The sequence below is a fragment of the Macaca thibetana genome, chromosome 7 (assembly GCF_024542745.1).
Source record: "Macaca thibetana thibetana isolate TM-01 chromosome 7, ASM2454274v1, whole genome shotgun sequence".
NCBI lineage: Eukaryota > Metazoa > Chordata > Mammalia > Primates > Cercopithecidae > Macaca > Macaca thibetana.
The window spans coordinates 76,849,418-76,868,278 of NC_065584.1; the positions used below are offsets into that span (position 1 = coordinate 76,849,418).

The 18,861-nt window shown below is 34.1% G+C and overlaps 1 protein-coding gene across 8 annotated transcripts in view; it reads left to right on the top strand.

Moving 5' to 3' along the window:
• STRN3 (striatin 3) overlaps positions 1 to 18,861 on the top strand; it is a 115,855-nt gene that overhangs the window by 77,017 nt on the left and 19,977 nt on the right. For 6 of the 8 annotated variants that reach the window (XR_007727425.1, XM_050797830.1, XM_050797832.1 and 3 more), the window contains 5 exons: positions 10,157 to 10,297; positions 15,386 to 15,519; positions 16,851 to 17,026; positions 17,209 to 17,256; positions 17,870 to 17,991. Coding sequence is in view for 7 of the 8 variants with exons in the window: in XM_050797830.1 (XP_050653787.1) it covers positions 10,157 to 10,297; positions 15,386 to 15,519; positions 16,851 to 17,026; positions 17,209 to 17,256; positions 17,870 to 17,991 (621 nt within the window). In the remaining variant the exon portion in view is untranslated. The remainder of the gene's footprint in view (positions 1 to 10,156; positions 10,298 to 15,385; positions 15,520 to 16,850; positions 17,027 to 17,208; positions 17,257 to 17,869; positions 17,992 to 18,861) is intronic. The other 2 variants (XM_050797833.1, XM_050797834.1) reach the window with 1 other exon arrangement.

Sequence of the window (18,861 nt, forward strand, 5' to 3'; positions counted from 1 at the left end):
AGTATAGCTATAAACAACTCATATCCAGGTTACATTTCTTAGTTTGGGAATCCTTACCTACAGTGAGTAGGAAAGCCCTTTCTGTAGTTTCTGCTTTCTGGTCTTAATCCAACCACAAACAACAGCAGCAGCAAGAAGAATCTCTTGGGTAGTTTTTTTTGGCTACTGTGGAGACCAGGAGTGGGAGGTTAGTGGTGGCAGTAGGGTTTGTTTAGTCATTGCTGGGTGTCTTGGTGCCTGGATGTATTTTTCACTGTGTTGTATATTAACCAATTTACTTATTAAAATATAAATCCGCTACAGTACCTCTCTTAAAGTAGCAATTCATTTCCATTTGGTGGTGCAAACTTAAAAGTTGCTACATAAAAGTATCTTCAGATCTATGACTGTTAACTAGAGAGACTTGAAACTTATTTTGGGACTCTTTTCAACTGGCCATTGACCCTTCCTAGTCTAACATGTTGACTATATAAAGGAGAAAATAGTGTGAGAAAAAGGCAAAAATGATACAGACATTCTTTTTGTGTTTCTTTGGTGACAAATACATTAATATATAAAATGGCAGGTGTAATAGAAACATGTGCGAGTTTCTTTCAGTAAAACCTTTTTTGAGTGATTTCATTTACTGTGGAGGCTAATAAGTGAAGTTTTGGGGGTTTCGCCTGTTACACAATTTTCTTTTATTACTTTATGATAGCTTTTGTTATTGCATGTGAATTAAAAGACTATATAGTGAACAACTTATTGTATTTAAAAACATTTGATACTGGGCTAGGGTTGTGTTTAGTTCTAACATCATTTACCTATAATGCAAGCATTTTGAGTATAAAAGTACGTTTGCATGATTGACTATTTTAGAATAGACAAAATGACATTAGAATTTTAGGGTTTAATTTTTTTTTTTTTTTTTTTTGACGCAGTCTCACTCTGTCGCCCAGGCTGGAGTGCAGCGGCGCAACCTCGGCTCTCTGCAACCTCCGCCTCCTGGGTTCAAGCGATTCTCCGGCCTCAGTCTCCTGAGTAGCTGGGACTACAGGCACGTGTCACCATGCCTGGCTAATTTTTTGTATTTTTAGTAGAGACAGGGGTTTACCACATTAGCCAGGATGGTCTCAATCTCCTGACTTCGTCATGATCTGCCTGCCTTGGCCTCCCAAAGTGCTGGGATTACAGGCATGAACCACTGTGCCCGGCCTAGGGTTTAATTTTTTTTTTTTTAAGGAAATAAAGTGGTTCATTTTACTAGTGGATTGCTTATTTTATATATAGTATCAGAAACTGGCTTAATCTGCTAAAGATTTTTTTTTTGGAAATATTAGATAACGTTGCTTCTAATTTAAGATGGAAGTATCCCATTTTCCCCCTCTGATAGACTATGACTAGACCTATATCTCATTTAGGTCTGCAAATAAGATGTAAGTCAAGGTCTTTTTTAGTTGTTGCTTTTAAACTTTTCTTAAAAATATTTTTAATTTAAAAAAGTATGTTTAAGTATGTTTAAGAAATATTAGAAACAGATAAACTAAAGCTGAATTTTTTTTTTTTTTTTTGAGACAGAGTCTGCTCTGTCGCCCAGGCTGGAGTGCAGTGGCCGGATCTCAGCTCACTGCAAGCTCCACCTCCCGGGTTTACGCCATTCTCCTGCCTCAGCCTCCCGAGTAGCTGGGACTACAGGCGCCCGCCACCTCGCCCGGCTAGTTTTTTGTATTTTTTTTAGTAGAGACGGGGTTTCACTGTGTTAGCCAGGATGGTCTCGATCTCCTGACCTCCTGATCCGCCCGTCTCGGCCTCCCAAAGTGCTGGGATTACAGGCTTGAGCCACTGCGCCCGGCCTTAAAGCTGAATTTTTAACCCCTCATACAAATTTTAATTTTTTTAGAACCCGGTTTGGAGTGCAGTACTGCAAATCATAGCTCACTGTAGCCTTGAACTCTCCTGCCCTCAAGATATCTTCCCACCTCAGCCTCCTGAGTAGCAGCTGGGACTATAGGCATGTGCCACCACACCTGGCTAATATTTTATTTTTAAAATTTTCTTGTAGAGATGGGGTTTCTCTGTATTGCCCAAGCTGGTCTCGAACTCTTGGCCTCAGGCCATTCTTCCACCTCAGCTTTTCAGAGTGTTGAGATTATAGGCATGAGCCACCATGCTCGGCCTTATGTTTTTTTTTAATTGGACCTTAATACACACAATGTTATAATTTGCCTACTACCATCATAGAAAACATCATTTTATGTCAGCAAATAATTCCTTTGTATATGTTTGTGATTTTTTTTTTCTTTCCAAACAACAGAGAACCAGTATGTGAAATGGATGAAAGTGAACTTCTTTTATTGAATCAGTACCTGGAGACCCCAAATTCATAACTTAAGGCTTACATGTCTCAATAACATCTTACTATCTAGATGGGTATTCTGTTATTCAGCCCATTCCACTTTAATTTTGATTTTATATCTGTTTTTTCAAAAAAATGAATTTTGCTTATATAATCATCAACACAACACATGCTTGTTATTCAGATAATATAAGAAGTATACAGGAACATAAAGAAAAACTATAAAAATCACCTGCAATCCTACCACTCAGAGACTATTTGGCCTATATTCATCCATCTTTTCTTAAAAGTCTATATACACAAAACCTCCTTCTTAATATTTTAACTAGAATATTGTAATTTAACTCATTATTTCTTAATGTTTCACAGTCATTTAAAATACAATATTTGTGGATTTAACTTAGCTTCCATTAGTTAAACCTGTAGATTTGTTTCTAATTTTTAAACATTTTTTAAGTATTACTGTCTTTAAGGCTACTAATGTAAGTAGATATAGGGATAAGGTCTCTAGCAAAGTGTCTCAGGAAAGATAATTCAGAAATAAATTATGTTTCTTTTTTATACTTCCTTTATGAAATTTTGTAAATTAAAAAATTTTTGCTCTTGAATACAGAATTCAGTGTGAAAATGTTGGCTCTGAATCCTTGCCATGAAAATAGAGTTTAAGAAAGTAAAAACTTTTTTTTCTGTTTATAGATCGCAAACTTCTAATGATCTTAATTCAAATAACTCATCGTGTTAATACTAAGATATAATTTTACATGAAAAGGTAATTCATGAATTTCTTAGCATTTCTATTATCTAGTCCATGTTGTTATTCTGATGTTCTCCTTATGTAGCTTTGTACAAGATAGAATAATTCATTATCTGGAGCCTTTTGATTTCTTTAAAATTTTTTTTTGCTTATAAATGACACATAATTATAAATATTTATGGGACACAGTGTGACGTTTTAATATATTTAAACATTGAATAATGAAAATCAGAGTAGTTAGCATATTCATCATTTCTTTGTGGTTATAGCACTCATACCCTTTTTTTCTAGCTATCTTGAATTATTGAATATGTTATCATTAGCTATAGTCACCCTACTGTGTAATTGAACCAGAACTTATTCTACCTATGTAAATGTAAATTTGTATACATTTACCAACCTTGATTTTTTTCTTTATTCCAGAATTTGTTAATAAGTCACACCTACTGAATTAGTATAAGCTTCTACAGATTTTTCACCGCAGCGTCTTAGAGGGAAGAAAACTATTTGCTGACTTTACCATATGGAATCAGCAGATGTAATCCAGTATTTTTTCTTTTTCTTTTTTTTTTGGAAGGGAAAGAGAAAAATGGCAAGAATGCTGACTTTTTAACTTTGTAAAGACCCATTCAAGATTTGACTTTTAAATGGAAAGGCTTCTAAAATCAAGTACTAAGTTAAAGTTTCTGTGTCTTCCAGCTTGTTCACTGCATCCCACTCTTCCTTTTTTTTTTTTCTTTTTTTTTTTTTTACCTTGCCCCCTGCAAGAGGAAAAGGGGTTAAAAGTGACAGCCTTGCCTTGGAATGTAGACCCACTTCAGTATTTCCTTCTCACTAAGTGAGATATACAATATAATTGAGATGTACTTTATCTTATTAATACTCTTAAGAGTCAATACCATGAAACTAAAGAGGCTTGATGCAGTTATTTTGGTCTTAGGCTTCACAGGGTTAAGCTTTCTTTTCCTTTTAACTTTTTATTTTGACATAATTTCTGACTTAAGAAAATTTTGTGAGAATAGTACAGAGAATTCCATATACTTTTCACCCAGGTTTCACTTTTCGCCCACCAAATGTTAACACTACCACACTTGCTTTTCCCTTTCCTTTCTGTAAATATATTCTTTTTTATTTATTTATTTTTTGAAACAGGCTCTCTGCTTCTGCAGATGGAGTGCCGTAGCACATCGTAGCTCACTGCAACCTCAAACTTCTGGGCTCAAGCAGTCTTTCCACTCCTGCCTCCCGAGTAGCTGGGACCACAGGTGTGCACCACTATGCCTGGCTAACTTTTACATTTTTTAATAGACAGGATCTCTGTATGTTGCCCTGGCAGGTCTCAAACTCATGGCTTCAAGTGATCGTCTCACCTCAACCTCCCAAAGCATTAAGGTTTCAGGCGTGAGGCTGAGTGCAGTGGTTCATGCCTATAATCCCAGCACTTTGGGAGGCCAAGGCAGGCAGATCACCTGAGGTCAAGAGTTTGAGATCAGCCTGGCCAACATGGTGAAACCTTGTCTTTACAAAAAATACAAAAAAAATTAGCTGGGCATGGTGGCTCACACCTGTAGTCCCAGCTACTTGGGGAGGCTGAGGCAGGAGAATCACTTGAACCCAGGAGACGGAGGTTGCAGTGAGCCAAGATCGCGCCACTGCACTCCAGCCTGGGCGACAGAGGGAGACCATCTCAAAAAAGAAAAAAAAAGAAAGATTTCAGGCATGAGCCACTGTACCTGGCCATGGAATTTTTTTTTTTTTAAATCAGAAAACTAAGTTGTAGACATGTTGCTCTTTAAATATATTAGTATGTATTTAAACAAAGACATTCTGGTGTATGACCATAGTACAGTCATGAAAATCAAGAAGTAAACATTGATGCAATACTAATATCTAAGCTAAAACTCAGTTTTCTTTCACTTTTTAATAATTTCTCTTTTCTGTAATTTGGGAGGAGCTTGAAGTGAATTAATCTTTTGTAAAAATGTTGGGCTGGTAGCATTATTCTAACTTTTTAAGGTCTCCATTTGTGCTGTATTTTATATCTTAGTAAAAACATGTAAATCAGTGATTAAAAATCACACAGTGTGAACGAAGCATCTGAAATACGGAGGCTTTAGTTAGAAGCAACTAAAAATCTTTTAAGACTTTCTTTAGTATTTGTTATTCCTTTTCAACATGGACAATTTAAACTGTGGATTATAATAATGTATTTTCCTTTGATAGGAGCCGTTATTCTTATAGCCTGTTACTTTTAAGCTATATTATACCCATAAAATTTAAACTTACCAATAAAAGATTTTTTCATTTCCTTTCTTGAAAAGATGTATAGGCTTTCCCCATTTTAAAAAATTCACATTTTGGGAATATGTGTTTGCATTCCTGGTTCTTAGTGAGTGGATTTATCTTAATTTTCTTAATTATTCTCATTTATCCTAACTTTTCTGTCTCTTCTATGTATAGAATATGATTTTTTTTGCCATTTCCCTTCTTTCCTTTACTAGCATTGCAGAATTGCTATGCACCGTCTGGCCTGATTATCAATACATTTGAAAAGGAGGAAGTCTTGTAACTTTTTCAGCATTTCTTAAAAATCATAAGTGAGCTCCCCCGAGTCATTTTCTAATTTTTATTTTTAAAGTTTTTTATTAATATTTGTCGTTTGCTATTCCAGATCCAAGAAAACATGTTGTCAACAGGAAATCCAGTTTTTTAAAGTGTGACTTGAAGCCAGATATCCAAAATTAGGCATTTGAATACATTTAAGAAGAAATTACTCTTAAGTAGGCTTTTAAAAACACCTTTGCTCACACTACAAATTATCTGTGATGAGTAAGCTACTTCCGTTTAGCACATAGTACTAATTCGAAGAGCTCACAGAATAGTTATATTCTCTCTCCTCCCTCAAAGACAAAAACAAAATTGTTTCATAGATAAGAGATGTTATTTTCAACTAGGCATGTGGTTTTATGTTTCTGACTTTAATCTCACTCTTTTTTTTTTTTTGAGACGGAGTCTCGCTCTGTCGCCCAGGCTGGAGTGCACTGGCCGGATCTCGGCTCACTGCAAGCTCCGCCTCCTGGGTTCACGCCATTCTCCTGCCTCAGCCTCCCGAGTAGCTGGGACTACAGGCGCCCGACACCTCGCCCGGCTAGTTTTTTTGCATTTTTTAGTAGAGACGGGGTTTCACCGTGTTAGCCAGAATGGTCTCGATCTCCTGACCTCGTGATCCGCCCATCTCGGCCTCCCAAAGTGCTGGGATTACAGGCTTGAGCCACCGCGCCGGGCCGATTTCACTCTTTAAAAACAAACTATTCATGTCCTTTTAACTCGGGATTTTTTTCTTTCAAGAAAATAACTTAGGTGTTTTGCCTAGGATCAGAATGTATCAGATTGATACTCTTTAATCAGTGCACTTTTTAAAACTGAAGAGTCACTTTGCAGCTGAAGTTATTTTTTCTTATTATTGTGATCTCGTATTTATTTAAGACAACAGTTGTGTGAAAGCTTTAATTATAGAAAATAGAACAGATCTAGCAAACATTACTTAACTAAATAAGCTTATCTTTTCCAGATTGTTTGTCTCCTAACAGTTTTGCTTCAGAATATAAAAGTTGATCAACAAAGGGAGGGCTTATTTGAGAAAGGGAAAATGTTAGATTTATTCAAAAGTACTATTTTACTTACAGTGATAGCATAGGAAGATAAATTTCATGGCATGAGCGTGTACATGTTAGAGTGGAATTTGAAAACGTAACAGTAGTCTATAGTTTGGCTTACACGTGGCATAATTAGTATATTTTTCATTGTGTCAGTCCGTTTAGAGGATTATGCATTTATATAGGACTTTCTATTTGTTAAGAAATAGGTGGGTTGTTTTCACAGTAGTAGAAGAGTTTTTCTAGCTGGGCACCATGGCTCATGCCTGCAATCCTAGCACTTTGGGATGCTTAGGAGAGAGGATTGCTTTACCCCAGCAGCCAATACCAGGCTAGGCAGCATGGTGAGACCATCTCTACAAAAATAAAAAATACGAAAATTAGCTGAGTGTGGTAGTACATGACTGTGGTCCCAGCTACTCTGGAGACCGAGGTAGGAGGATTGCCTGAGTCTAAGAGTTCAAGACCAGCCTCGACAACATGGTAAGACCCTGTCTCTATAAAAAAATTTTTTTAAATTAGCCAAGCTTGGTGGTACGTGCCTGTGGTCCCAGCTACTGGGCAGGCTGAGGTGGAAGGATCACTTGAGTCCGGGAGGTCAAGAGCCAAGGAGATCAAGGCTGTAGAGAGCCGTGTTTGTGTCACTGCATTCTAGCCTGGGTGACAGGGCAAGACCTTGTTTCAAAAATAATAATAAAAATTAAAAAATAAAAGTTTTTCTTGCTGTAAGAATTAGAAAAAGTATTTGTACTTCTATAAATTTCAGTTTTTGTTTAATTAGTGCTTAATGGGCCTTCAAATATGCCTTTAAATATTGATATTAATATTGTCTAGTATCCTGTTATACCCCTACAGTTTTCTCATTGCTGATAAGACATCACATTTTTTATTTGAAATTGTTTTGTTGCGTTTATTATATTTAGAATATTGGATAGATTTAGAAAGAAAATGAAGACATTAAATTTGCAGTTGAAAGATGCTCTACACAATAGAGTAAAGACTAAATTGTGAAATCTGCTGTCATCTTTTGGCAGCGTTTGAGAAACTAGGATTAGAGCAGGGAAGTTTCATCATTTCCTCAACTTGGCACTGTGTCACACTGAAACTATCTGGCTATAGTATGTAAATAATATTATATAATTTGGGATCCTCAGTTTGAACAGTAGCTTCCATAATAGCTCCTAATTTCTTTCCCTTCTGTATCTTCCAGTTCATGTGTACAGGAAGATTTTGACTTTACATAATCTGTAACAAAACTTTGTCAAGGCTTTATTATGTTTCACATTAACTATCATATAATGAAATTATTTACAAGGTAGTATTTAATAAAGTCATTTTATGTTACACACAAATAAGAGAACATTGAAAGATCAACAAAAGCTTTACAGAAGAGATGAAACTGGTGTGGAGGAATGGGTAGAATTTAGATAGGCTGAGGTGCATGTTAGAAGATTAGAAAGTGTGTGTATGTATGTGTGTGTGTGTGTAGAAAGCATTCTCACCTTTCTGAGAATGGGTGAGGACAAATATGACAAAATATGGCAGAAGTAAACTCAGTGAACACTGAAACTACATATGGAAACTGCTTTGACTGGAAAATGGAGGGAGTTTGTATTGTGGATCATTAAAAGATAAGATGGGGTAGAAAAAATAGGATCAGATCATAAAGCACATGAAAGGTTAAGTACATGATTTTAGTTAACTTTGATCCAGAGTGTTGAAGTGCTACTTGTGGTTTCTCAGTGAGGGGAGATATAATAAATGTAATAATTTTGGAAAATTAGTTGTAGCATATTAATGTGATTGAAGGTAAATGGAGCTCAGAGATAGAAGAACCGATTAGGAGTCTGTTATAGTAATTCATAAGGTTGAAAGCCTTGATTAAAGTCAATAGAGAGATAAACTTGGAGAGTACTTTAAAGGAAGATTCTTTTTTAAAAAAAGCCCCCACCCTTTTATAATTTTACAAGTTGAAGAAGAATTAAGATATGGTTGCAGATTTTTAAGAAGCGAAATTAAACAAAGGATGGTGGTAGTCATACAAGTGGGAAAGATACAAATGGGAGCTATTTTTGAGAAAGAATAATGTTTATGTTCTTTTACATTGAATTTAACTGGTGGTTGGATATCTAGTAGACAGTTTTTTGTTTATTGGAGAATTTGTTTACAGTCATTTCTCTGTGGGGGAAAATCCTCAGGTAACACTGAGTTTCTTCATTATTATTAGTTAGGAAATTCAGACTACATAACATATTACCTAATCCAGAAGTAGAGTTGTTTAAGCATTTCTAAGAAATTAGGAATTACTGTAAAATAGGACCAATAAATGTTTAAAAGTCCACCTATTTCCACTAAATTTTACCATCTAATTGTCTGGTATTTTGTTAAGGATACATAGATGGGTAATAGTTCTTAGAGTTACTTACACTCAAATAGCCACAGTGAACTTAACATCCATTAATGATGACGTTAGTAAATATAAGGTTATAATGTTTGACCTTGGACTTACCTATTTTATTTTTTTAAACTTATGTAGATTATAAAGCATTGTCTTTTTAAAGTATTTTTTTCTGACATTCTTAAAACTTGTTTTCTTTCAAAATATATGGTTCAAAATAAATAAATCTGCTATTTCTAAAGTTCAGAGTTAAAGAATATTCTACAATACTACAGAAGCTTTTGAGTTTTATATGTTTTGGCCTGAATTATCCAGGCAACAGCCAAAATTCTTCCCTTACATTTATGGCTTATGACAGTGCTGACTTTCATATCATTATGAGAAACTCAGAGATCTATCTCATGGATAAATCAGGTTTTTCAGATTTGGGAAAAATGAGAAAAACATTTTGGAAGAAATTGGGGATGATTTGTTAATGACAAATTTGTACTAACATGGCAGGAAAATATCCATGGAAACACCAGGTAAAGTTAATCGTTTGTTGCACCCTCATAAAAATTATTTGTACTTATTCCTTTGTTAACTTTTTTAAACAGTGAATTATGTTGAAAAGCCCTTATTTTATTCTTTATACTGGTAAATGTTAACCTTAAACACCAAAATTTTCCTTTGTTTTAATGATACCTTCTGTGTCTGTGAGTTTACAGAACTTTAAAGAACTCTCTCTAAAGTATTCTATGGAGATATATATATATCTTTAGAGAGAGATATATATGTAATACATATATGTATCTTTATATATATATCTCTCTCTCTCCACAGAAATAATAAATATTTAAACTCAATGTGTTTTGGGGGATGGTATGGAAAATGGAAGACATCTTTAATTTTCTGATATTTTAATAACTGAGACTTCTTAATAGTCTGTTTTGTTAATGAACTGGTTTTAGACGCTGCTGGCAAGTCAAGCGGTAGCCATTAAATGAACCTCTACTGCTGACATTAATTTACAGGGGCCAACAGGACAAAACTCTACGACATGATAGCTGATCTGGGAGATGATGAGCTGCCCCACATCCCTTCAGGAATCATTAATCAGTCTAGGTCAGCCTCTACTAGAATGACTGATCATGAAGGTGCAAGAGCAGAGGAAGGTACAGAATTTAGCTACCATGTTTATTTACATTTCAGAAGACCTTAAATCCAAATCACATCTTAATATTGCAACTAGGCTACTGTTAAAATGTTGATGATCATTTTATATGATCTTTAGAGAAGGTGTTGGGCAAGCTCTTGATGTAATTAATTTAGGGATTTTGACATTTCTGGCTTCTATTTCTTCATATTTTGTTTTCATTTTTAATGTGAGGGGGAGTTGTTTCCATCATAGGTGAATTCAGAGTCTTTTCTTTAATTTTAACTACAGATCCAGTAATGGGAAAATAGTAACTTACAAAAACAAACTTAAAATAATACATATGGAAAAAGCTGCTCATTTTGTCTTATTGCTTAAATTTAGCAGCTAATAATAATTACCACTTACTAGAAGACAACTGTGGTGCCAGGCATTGTGCTTGGAACCTTTTTTTTTTTTTCTTTCTTTCTTTTTTTTTTTTCCATGAGACTGAGTCTCACTCTGTTGCCCAGGCTGGAGTGCAGCTCACTGCAACTTTCGCCTCCTGGGGTCAAGCGAGTCTCCTGCCTCAGCCTCCCAAGTAGCTGGGACTACAGGTGCATGCCACCATGCCTGGCCAGGTTTTTGTATTTTTAGTAGAGACAGAATATTACCATGTTGGCCAGGCTGGTCTCAAACTCCTGACCTCAAGTGATCCGCCTACCTTGGCTCCCAAAGTGCTAGGATTACAGGTGTTAGCCACAGTGCCCAACCTGTTACTTTAAATATGTATTACTTTAAAAAATATGTGTAACTGTTGCCTCAATTAATCCTTTGAGAATAAGGCAGTATCATTATTCTTTAACTTGGTAGCAAGTATATGCTACCTAGTAATGAATTTTATAAAATTTGCCTAAACTAGAAATGTGTAGGAAATGAAAGTACTACTTAAACGTTTTTTCCAAAATTGATTTTGGCCAAAGATATATAGGTATAGTTGAATCATTTATAACTCTAAGTCTAGATGTTTATAAGTATTGAATCTGAGTTTTTAACCAAAGATTATTGTGACATACGAGATACAGTAATTTGGCATATATATTAAATTTCATTGATGTTATTGCCTTTGCTGTGTAAAGAGGATTTGTTTGATGTCCCAGTCAAAAAATTTTAAATGCATCTTGTTCCCTTTTAAGATTTCCCTAGTGGCACAGTTTCCTTACAGTTAAATAATTTTGCATTTTTTTCCCTCTCATAATTTACCATTTACTTCACTCACCTTAAAAAAAAATCACTAAAATAACAGTCATTCAAAGCAAAATGAATGAAAAATAAAATAGTGTCTGTTAATTTTTTCAGATCTCATTTCCACTATTGAGATATATTCCTGTTTTACTTTAGAATGAAAAATAAAATAGTGTCTGTTAATTTTTTCAGATCTCATTTCCATTATTGAGATATATTCCTGTTTTACTTTAGAAGTATTTTCTAAACTACACATAGCAACTCCATTTTTTTTTTTAAATGCATTTAGTGATGATTTTGCTTCATTTTTGGTCTGTTTTGCCAAATATGCATAGCACAACTTGCTAAAATTTTTGTAATTAATGTACATTTAAACTGCAAGTTTTGCAGTTTAAGGCAAACCCATGTTAGCAGTGTGAACCCTTTTAAGTGTTTCAAACCAATGACTTATGGTAAAAGCCAATCAAGGCACACTCTACACAAAAACCAGCTTAGAGCTCTCTATGTGTGTTTGTTTATGTGTTATGTGTGTGTTTTAAAGAAAGAATATAGGTCAGTGATCTGTTTCTTGATGCTGGGAGGAGGGCGAGGGGAGAGATTTGATAAGTGTGAACTTCATTACAGTTTTTGAAGTGTCGATCTTACTAGAATTTGTTATTTAAAGAGATGTGAGTTTGACTTCAAGTTAAGAAGGCAGCTTTGGAGTACATAATCTCTTTATTTTCAGTGGCACTGTCCAACTTACTTCTTTACTTTTGAAGTCCATGTCCTACCTCATTTTGTAAAGAACAATGTCTGTTTTCTAGGAGTGGTACTTCAACATTACAATCTTCTAGACTGTTGTTACTAAAGACTTGAGACATATCACATTGCCGCTGGTATAAATGGAATCTGTAACCTGGACTAAGTTCTTGGGAAAAAGAGTTCAGTATGTGAGCTACAGGTTTCCTTCATGATAAGTGTCCATCAAAAGGAAGATTAGTTATAAAAATCTGAAAAAAACCTTGTATTTTATAGACCCATTATACTAGTATTGTTATATTACTTGATGAAATCCTTCTTAGGCCTCCTAATAAAATGTCTTATAATTTCCATCATTAAATTGAAAACTAGGCCAGGCATAGTAGCTCATGCCTGTAATTCCAGCACTTTGGGAGCCCAAGGCAGGAGGATCACTTGAGCCCAGGAATTCAAGACCAGCCTGGGCAACATAGCAAAACCCTGTCTCTATTAGAAAAAAAAAAAAAAAAGATACCAAAACTAATTTTTTAGGCTGGTTAAAATAATTATATTTTTCTTTGAATTACTAATGACATTTTTATACTATGGGTAATTATATTACCATTAATAAAATGAATTTTTAGGATAGAAATTAATTCCATCTGCAGGGAAATAAGGGTAAACAAATGAGTAGCTGCTGGGATTACCATATGCCACAGTGATGGGTAATATGGAAAGCAGAGATAATAGTGTAAAAGAAGTTTTACACATATATATGTAAATAAATACTGAGTAAGCAGAATAGCTTGCAATATCTACATAAATATGTCATGAAATATATGTGTGTATATAGAGAAAAGGATAGAAATGTGGTCATATGATTAATTAGAAATGAGTATAATACTAATTTTTTGTTAAGTACAATTAATCCAAAACGCGAGTAAAACTAACATCCAGACACTAACCTTCACATGCTCCTAAATTGGTCAGTGGCTGATCAGAGATAGTCCTGCAAAATGATTTGTTACGTTAAAGTTATTTTATTGGGCTTTGTGTCAGTGAATGTTTGTATAATTGTGAGTGGGAAGAACTGTGGCATTTTAGAAACAAATTATGAGCTTAAAGTAAAAATATTTCTTTGTCTAGAGAAAAATGCTTTGAGTAAATGTTATCTAATGACTTTTATGTACTTATCCTTAAACATAAGTTTAAATTATTGATTTTATAGTTTATAGCTGCTTCTGGTGTTGCCAATAACTGCATGCTAATAATTTGTAGGAAAAGATCAATGCTACAGATTATTCAGATTCATAAGTGTCATGATTGAAAGATTAACTAAATACTAGTTAGGATCTCTATGTATATATTTTCTTTCAGGTGCTTTCAGATTCATTTTAGATCAAGTAACTGAATCAGAGCTGCATTTTAGAACCCTATTTGAGTCAGATAATATAGCTTACTTTGATAGATAAAATAATAAAATAACAAGATGTTTTAAATAAAGATGAATTTTATTTTGCCATAGTATACATGTATGAATTATATCTTCTCAGAATTATTTCCAGTAGTATTAGTGATGACTGTCAAGTTTCATTACAGCTCTTGTGTTTCCTGTAGCATATTTATATCATTTTTCATGGGAATTTTAAAAAAATTGACAAACAGCTTAATTTTTTTTGTATAATGTTTCCCTTTTAAATTTGCTCATGAATTTTAAGTGTGTTTTAATATATTGAGTTTTATATTATAATGATTTGAGTATTTCTCCCTTGTTACCTTAATGTTAAGTTTTTGCTTTCAAAGCATTTGAAATGATATTGAAGGTTGTTGCTTAAACTATGACTGTTACAACAAAATATTTAGATAATAGTTATTCAATTATGGCAGAGTTTAATTGGTTAATAGTATGTATAGAAAGGAAAACACATTTTAAATAATTCGAACTGCTAATATTAACATGAAAAGCTGTAATAATGCACATGATATAGTCAAGAAATCTAAGTGAAGCTCAACCTGAGTTTAGTTTGAAATTGAAATGGCACATCTGATCAGAAATTAAAACTCTGTGGTCAAGATTAGTTGCTTCATTTTAGAATGTCATGGTAACTAGAATGGGACATTAAAATAAAAATCATAGTCAAAGCTTTAAAGCCGGAAGACAGGCTGGATGCGGTGGCTCACGCCTGTAATCCCAGCACTTTGGGAGACCGAGGTGGGTGGATCACTTGAAGTCAAGAGTTCAAGACCATTCTGGCCAACAAGGTGAAAGCCCATCTCTCCTAAAAACAAAAAAATTAGCTGGGCGTGATGGCTGGCACCTGTAATCCCAGCTACTTGGGAGGCTAAGACAGGAGAATTGCTTGAACCCAGCAGGTGGAGGTTGCAGTGAGCCAAGATCGCACCACTGTACTCCAGCCTGGGTGACAGAGCAAGACTCTGTAAATAAATAAATAAATTAATTAATTAAATAAAGCTGGAAGATGTTCTGAAGTCCACATGGATTAACCTCTTTATAGAAAGGAAACTGACGTTGTTGGTGGAAGAACTTTTTCCTAGACCATTGCTGTTACTGAAGGAATCTGAACAATTAAAGCTTCATTCTAGTGAACTGATAGAGTATATAGCTGACTGTAAACCATTTACATTTCAGTGTTTGTACTAGTTTTTATCAGGGACTAGAATGCCTAGTACTTCTTTAGAAAGCAAAAGGACTTAGCAACAACCTATTAACATTTAAAAAATACTGTATGACTACTTTGAGGTCCTTGAGGTCCATGGTAGAGATTTCCCCCCATGAATAGCAAAAATCTGATATTTAACTCCATTGTTTAATCAAAATTTGTCCTATTTCTTATTTAACATGTAAACTATAGTTATAATTGTACTGAAGTGATAAGAGATTTAGACAAAGCTTTTGTGCCCCAACTTCCACCCCAGAATAATATATCTAGTGCACATTTTATTTGTGGACAGTTACTACACCACAGTTCCAACACATTTGTTTAACACTGCTTAGTAACAGGATTTTTTGAGTAGAAGTGGGAAAATAAAAATTAATTATATTACTGAATATTGTAACTGTTAAGTGCTTAAATTTTCCCCACAATATTGTCTTGTACTGTATGATTTTTCAGCATTTAAGAAGCGGTTTTGTTCTTTATAGCTGAACCAATAACGTTTCCATCTGGAGGAGGCAAGTCATTTATTATGGGTTCTGATGATGTTTTGTTAAGTGTACTGGGCCTTGGAGACCTTGCAGACTTGACGGTAACAAATGATGCAGACTATAGTTATGATGTAAGTGCAGTTTTATTTTTAATTTTTTAATGATTTAATAGAAGGCTCCTTATTTTTTGGAATCACTTATAAAACAGAATTAATGTCAAGGTGCATGGAAAAGATAAGTTTGTGTCAATGTGTTGATTTGAAGTGACATGTAGTTTTTCTTTTATAACTACTTTCTTTGTGGTATTTAAATTTTGTTTTAGGTATTTTGGTGGATTAACTAGAAGTTTGAGATGATTAATATATTGGTCAATAAATACATCTTGAGTAGTCAACTCTCAATTATCTCAAATTAAGCCATATTTTGGTGTTAACAAGAAAAAAAATAACCTGAATCACTTATTTGCCTTCAGAATACTTCTTAAAAAGCATGTTTTATTTTTGAACTTTTATTTTCTTAAGGAAATATTTTAAAGTTTCTAAACATTTTAAAGTTAGCTTGCATCATTTCCTGAATACTTAACTCCATTAGAGGGATGGGGAGTGGATGGAAGGGATAGGGAGTCCAGTGTTAGAGGTGAAACTTGTCTTGGATTTAATTTTTCTAGATATTAATATTTCAATTGAGAGTTAACTATACCTGTTAGATCTTTATGTTAATTGCAGTTTTTCAGCAATTTTTTTTCTTTTTATAATGAATTTCTTTTTCTACATTTTATAGTTAACGTTAGCATGCTTTTTAGAGACAGCCTTTGGTGGGCTGGATTATTCTCATTAATATATTTTTTTAAATACATAAGCAACTAAATTCCAGTAAACTTTTGACTGCTTTAGAAGTGGTTTCACAGCCTGTCTTTCCAGATGGAGAAATGTGAAGGTAAAAAGATAAACCTCTGTCAATACCAAGAATTATGAAAATGGGATAAAAATATTCTTAAAGGGTCTTTAGTTCAGACTTTCAGAAAGTACCTTAACTTGCTGCCTTTAAAAATTTCACATGTTATACATTTCCTAAATGACTTTACTGTTAATACTGTACCGTTGGATATTTGTAATATGTAATTATTTTTCATGTAAAGTATTGCAGCAATGGTAGCAATGATGATTTTGTTCTCATCTGACATTTAATAGGAGCTTTGGGTTTAGCTTGATAGGTATAAACAGACTAAAGAACTCTGCATTTGATCTAGGCTATTTGTAAGGCAAATGAAATTATTCTGAGTTATTATTAAATGATAAAGTTTTTTTAGAAAGTTTTAAAGGTACATTAAATTTCCACTGGACATTTTAGCCAAACAGTTTTAAATATATGTGTTAAACACACCAAAAAGAAACGAATAAACACTCCACATGCCTTCCAGTTTACTACTTTCACCACTAAATATTGTGCTCTTTCCTTTTAGTTGCCTGCTAATAAAGATGCCTTTCGAAAGACATGGAATCCCAAGTATACACTACGTAGCCATTTTGATGGAGTACGGGCATTAGCTTTTCATCCTGTAGAACCTGTGCTGGTTACTGCTTCTGAGGACCATACCCTGAAACTCTGGAACCTGCAAAAAACAGTTCCTGCCAAAAAGCAAGTATTTTAATGTTAGCCTGGTGTATTTCTTCTAATTTTGCTAATATAAGTAATTATTCCTCATTATTGTTGCATATCTTTAATGCACACATTTGATCTAATGACTATTTAATATCAACCAGTGATTTATAGTTATTTAATTGCCTTCTCTTCCCCTACCCTTTTTCCCCCTCTTTTAGGAGTGCCTCTTTAGATGTAGAGCCTATCTACACATTTAGGGCCCACATGTAAGTTTTACTGAATTGGTATTTAATTAACAATCATACTTATTATTAAATATTATTTATCAGTCCTCAAACCTTGTAATTTTCTCAGTGTTTTATATTAGAAAAGATGTATTACTTGAATAATAGCTATTTAATAATTGTATTGGTGAAAATATGAATATAATAGTACCATTCAGGCTAGATGCAGTAGTTCACGCCTGTAATCCCAGGACTTTGGGAGGCTGAAGTGGGCAGATCACTTGAGGTCAGGAGTTCAAGACCAGCCTGGCCAACATGGTGAAACCCCGTCTCTACCACAAAATACAAAAATTAGCTGGGCGTGGTGGCATGCGCCTGTAGTCTCAGCTACTCAGGAGGCTGAGGTGGGAGAATCGCTTGAACCTGAGAGGCGGAGGTTTTAGTGAGCCAAGGTCACCACTGCTCTCCAGTCTGGGCTGGCGACAGAGTGAGACCCCGTCTCCAAAAAAAAAAAAAAAAAAAGTACCATTCATATGTACATGTTCTGTTAAAACAGTTTTTCGATATTACATAAATTCAGAGGTTGGGGGAATGGAGACTTGAGTTTCTTCTTGGAATTTATCAGTAATTTTTTTTTTCTCTCTTCCTACAATAGTGGCCCTGTTCTGTCATTAGCTATTAGTTCTAATGGAGAACAGTGTTTCAGTGGTGGTATTGATGCTACCATCCAGTGGTGGAATATGCCGAGTCCCACTGTGGATCCATATGATACGTATGGTAAGTAAAAGGATCAAAATGTATTTTTTTTTAACTGAATGGAGCTGACAAAAGTAAATACCTCAAATAGGATTACAAGGTTATTTAAACCTATGTTAGTCACCTCATTTTGTTCTTCCATTTGCTAATAAATTGCTTTATTAAAGAGAAAAATTAGAAAATGTCATGCCATGGGTATTTAAGCCTATGAATTGATACTTTCTCTGTTGTTAAAAAAAGTATATTAATTAAAGTGTTAATTTAGGTAGTAGGAACAAAAAGAAGAAGGAAACAAAATATAATCTAAGTAACAAAATTTTGAACTTAAGAAATAGTTTATATATTTTAAAAATATTAGCAAAAGACAGTGGAACCAACAGCAAGGGTGTAAATCATTAAAACTTTTTGGAGCCAAAAAATTTTTTTGTTATTCTTAGCTCTTATATACAAAAACATTTTTAATTTCAAAATGGAAAGAAAAAGAAAAGAAACCTCCTTTGACTTACAAATGGAGCTTTTAGAAATCTGTTCTACAGAAACACCTACCTGTACCTGTGTTCAAATATATTTGTAAGGGCATTATCAATAATTATATTAAAACAAAATGTTTATGAACTCTTTTTTCTTTTTATTTAACACCACTTTGTGCCTACATTAGCTAGGCATTGTGGTAAGCACTATGTCAAGAAATAAGATTGTTTAATGGAAAGTAGAGACATAAATAAGCAAAGGGATGGGATCTGTGGTTACAAATTGTGATAAATGATAAGAAGATAGAGTACTGTGAGAGGGAGTAACAGGCAGAACCTTCTCTAGAAGAGTTAGTCAAGAAAGGTCTTTCTAAAATAGTGAGATTCAAGCCAAAATCTGAAGGATAAAAGGAAACTTTCA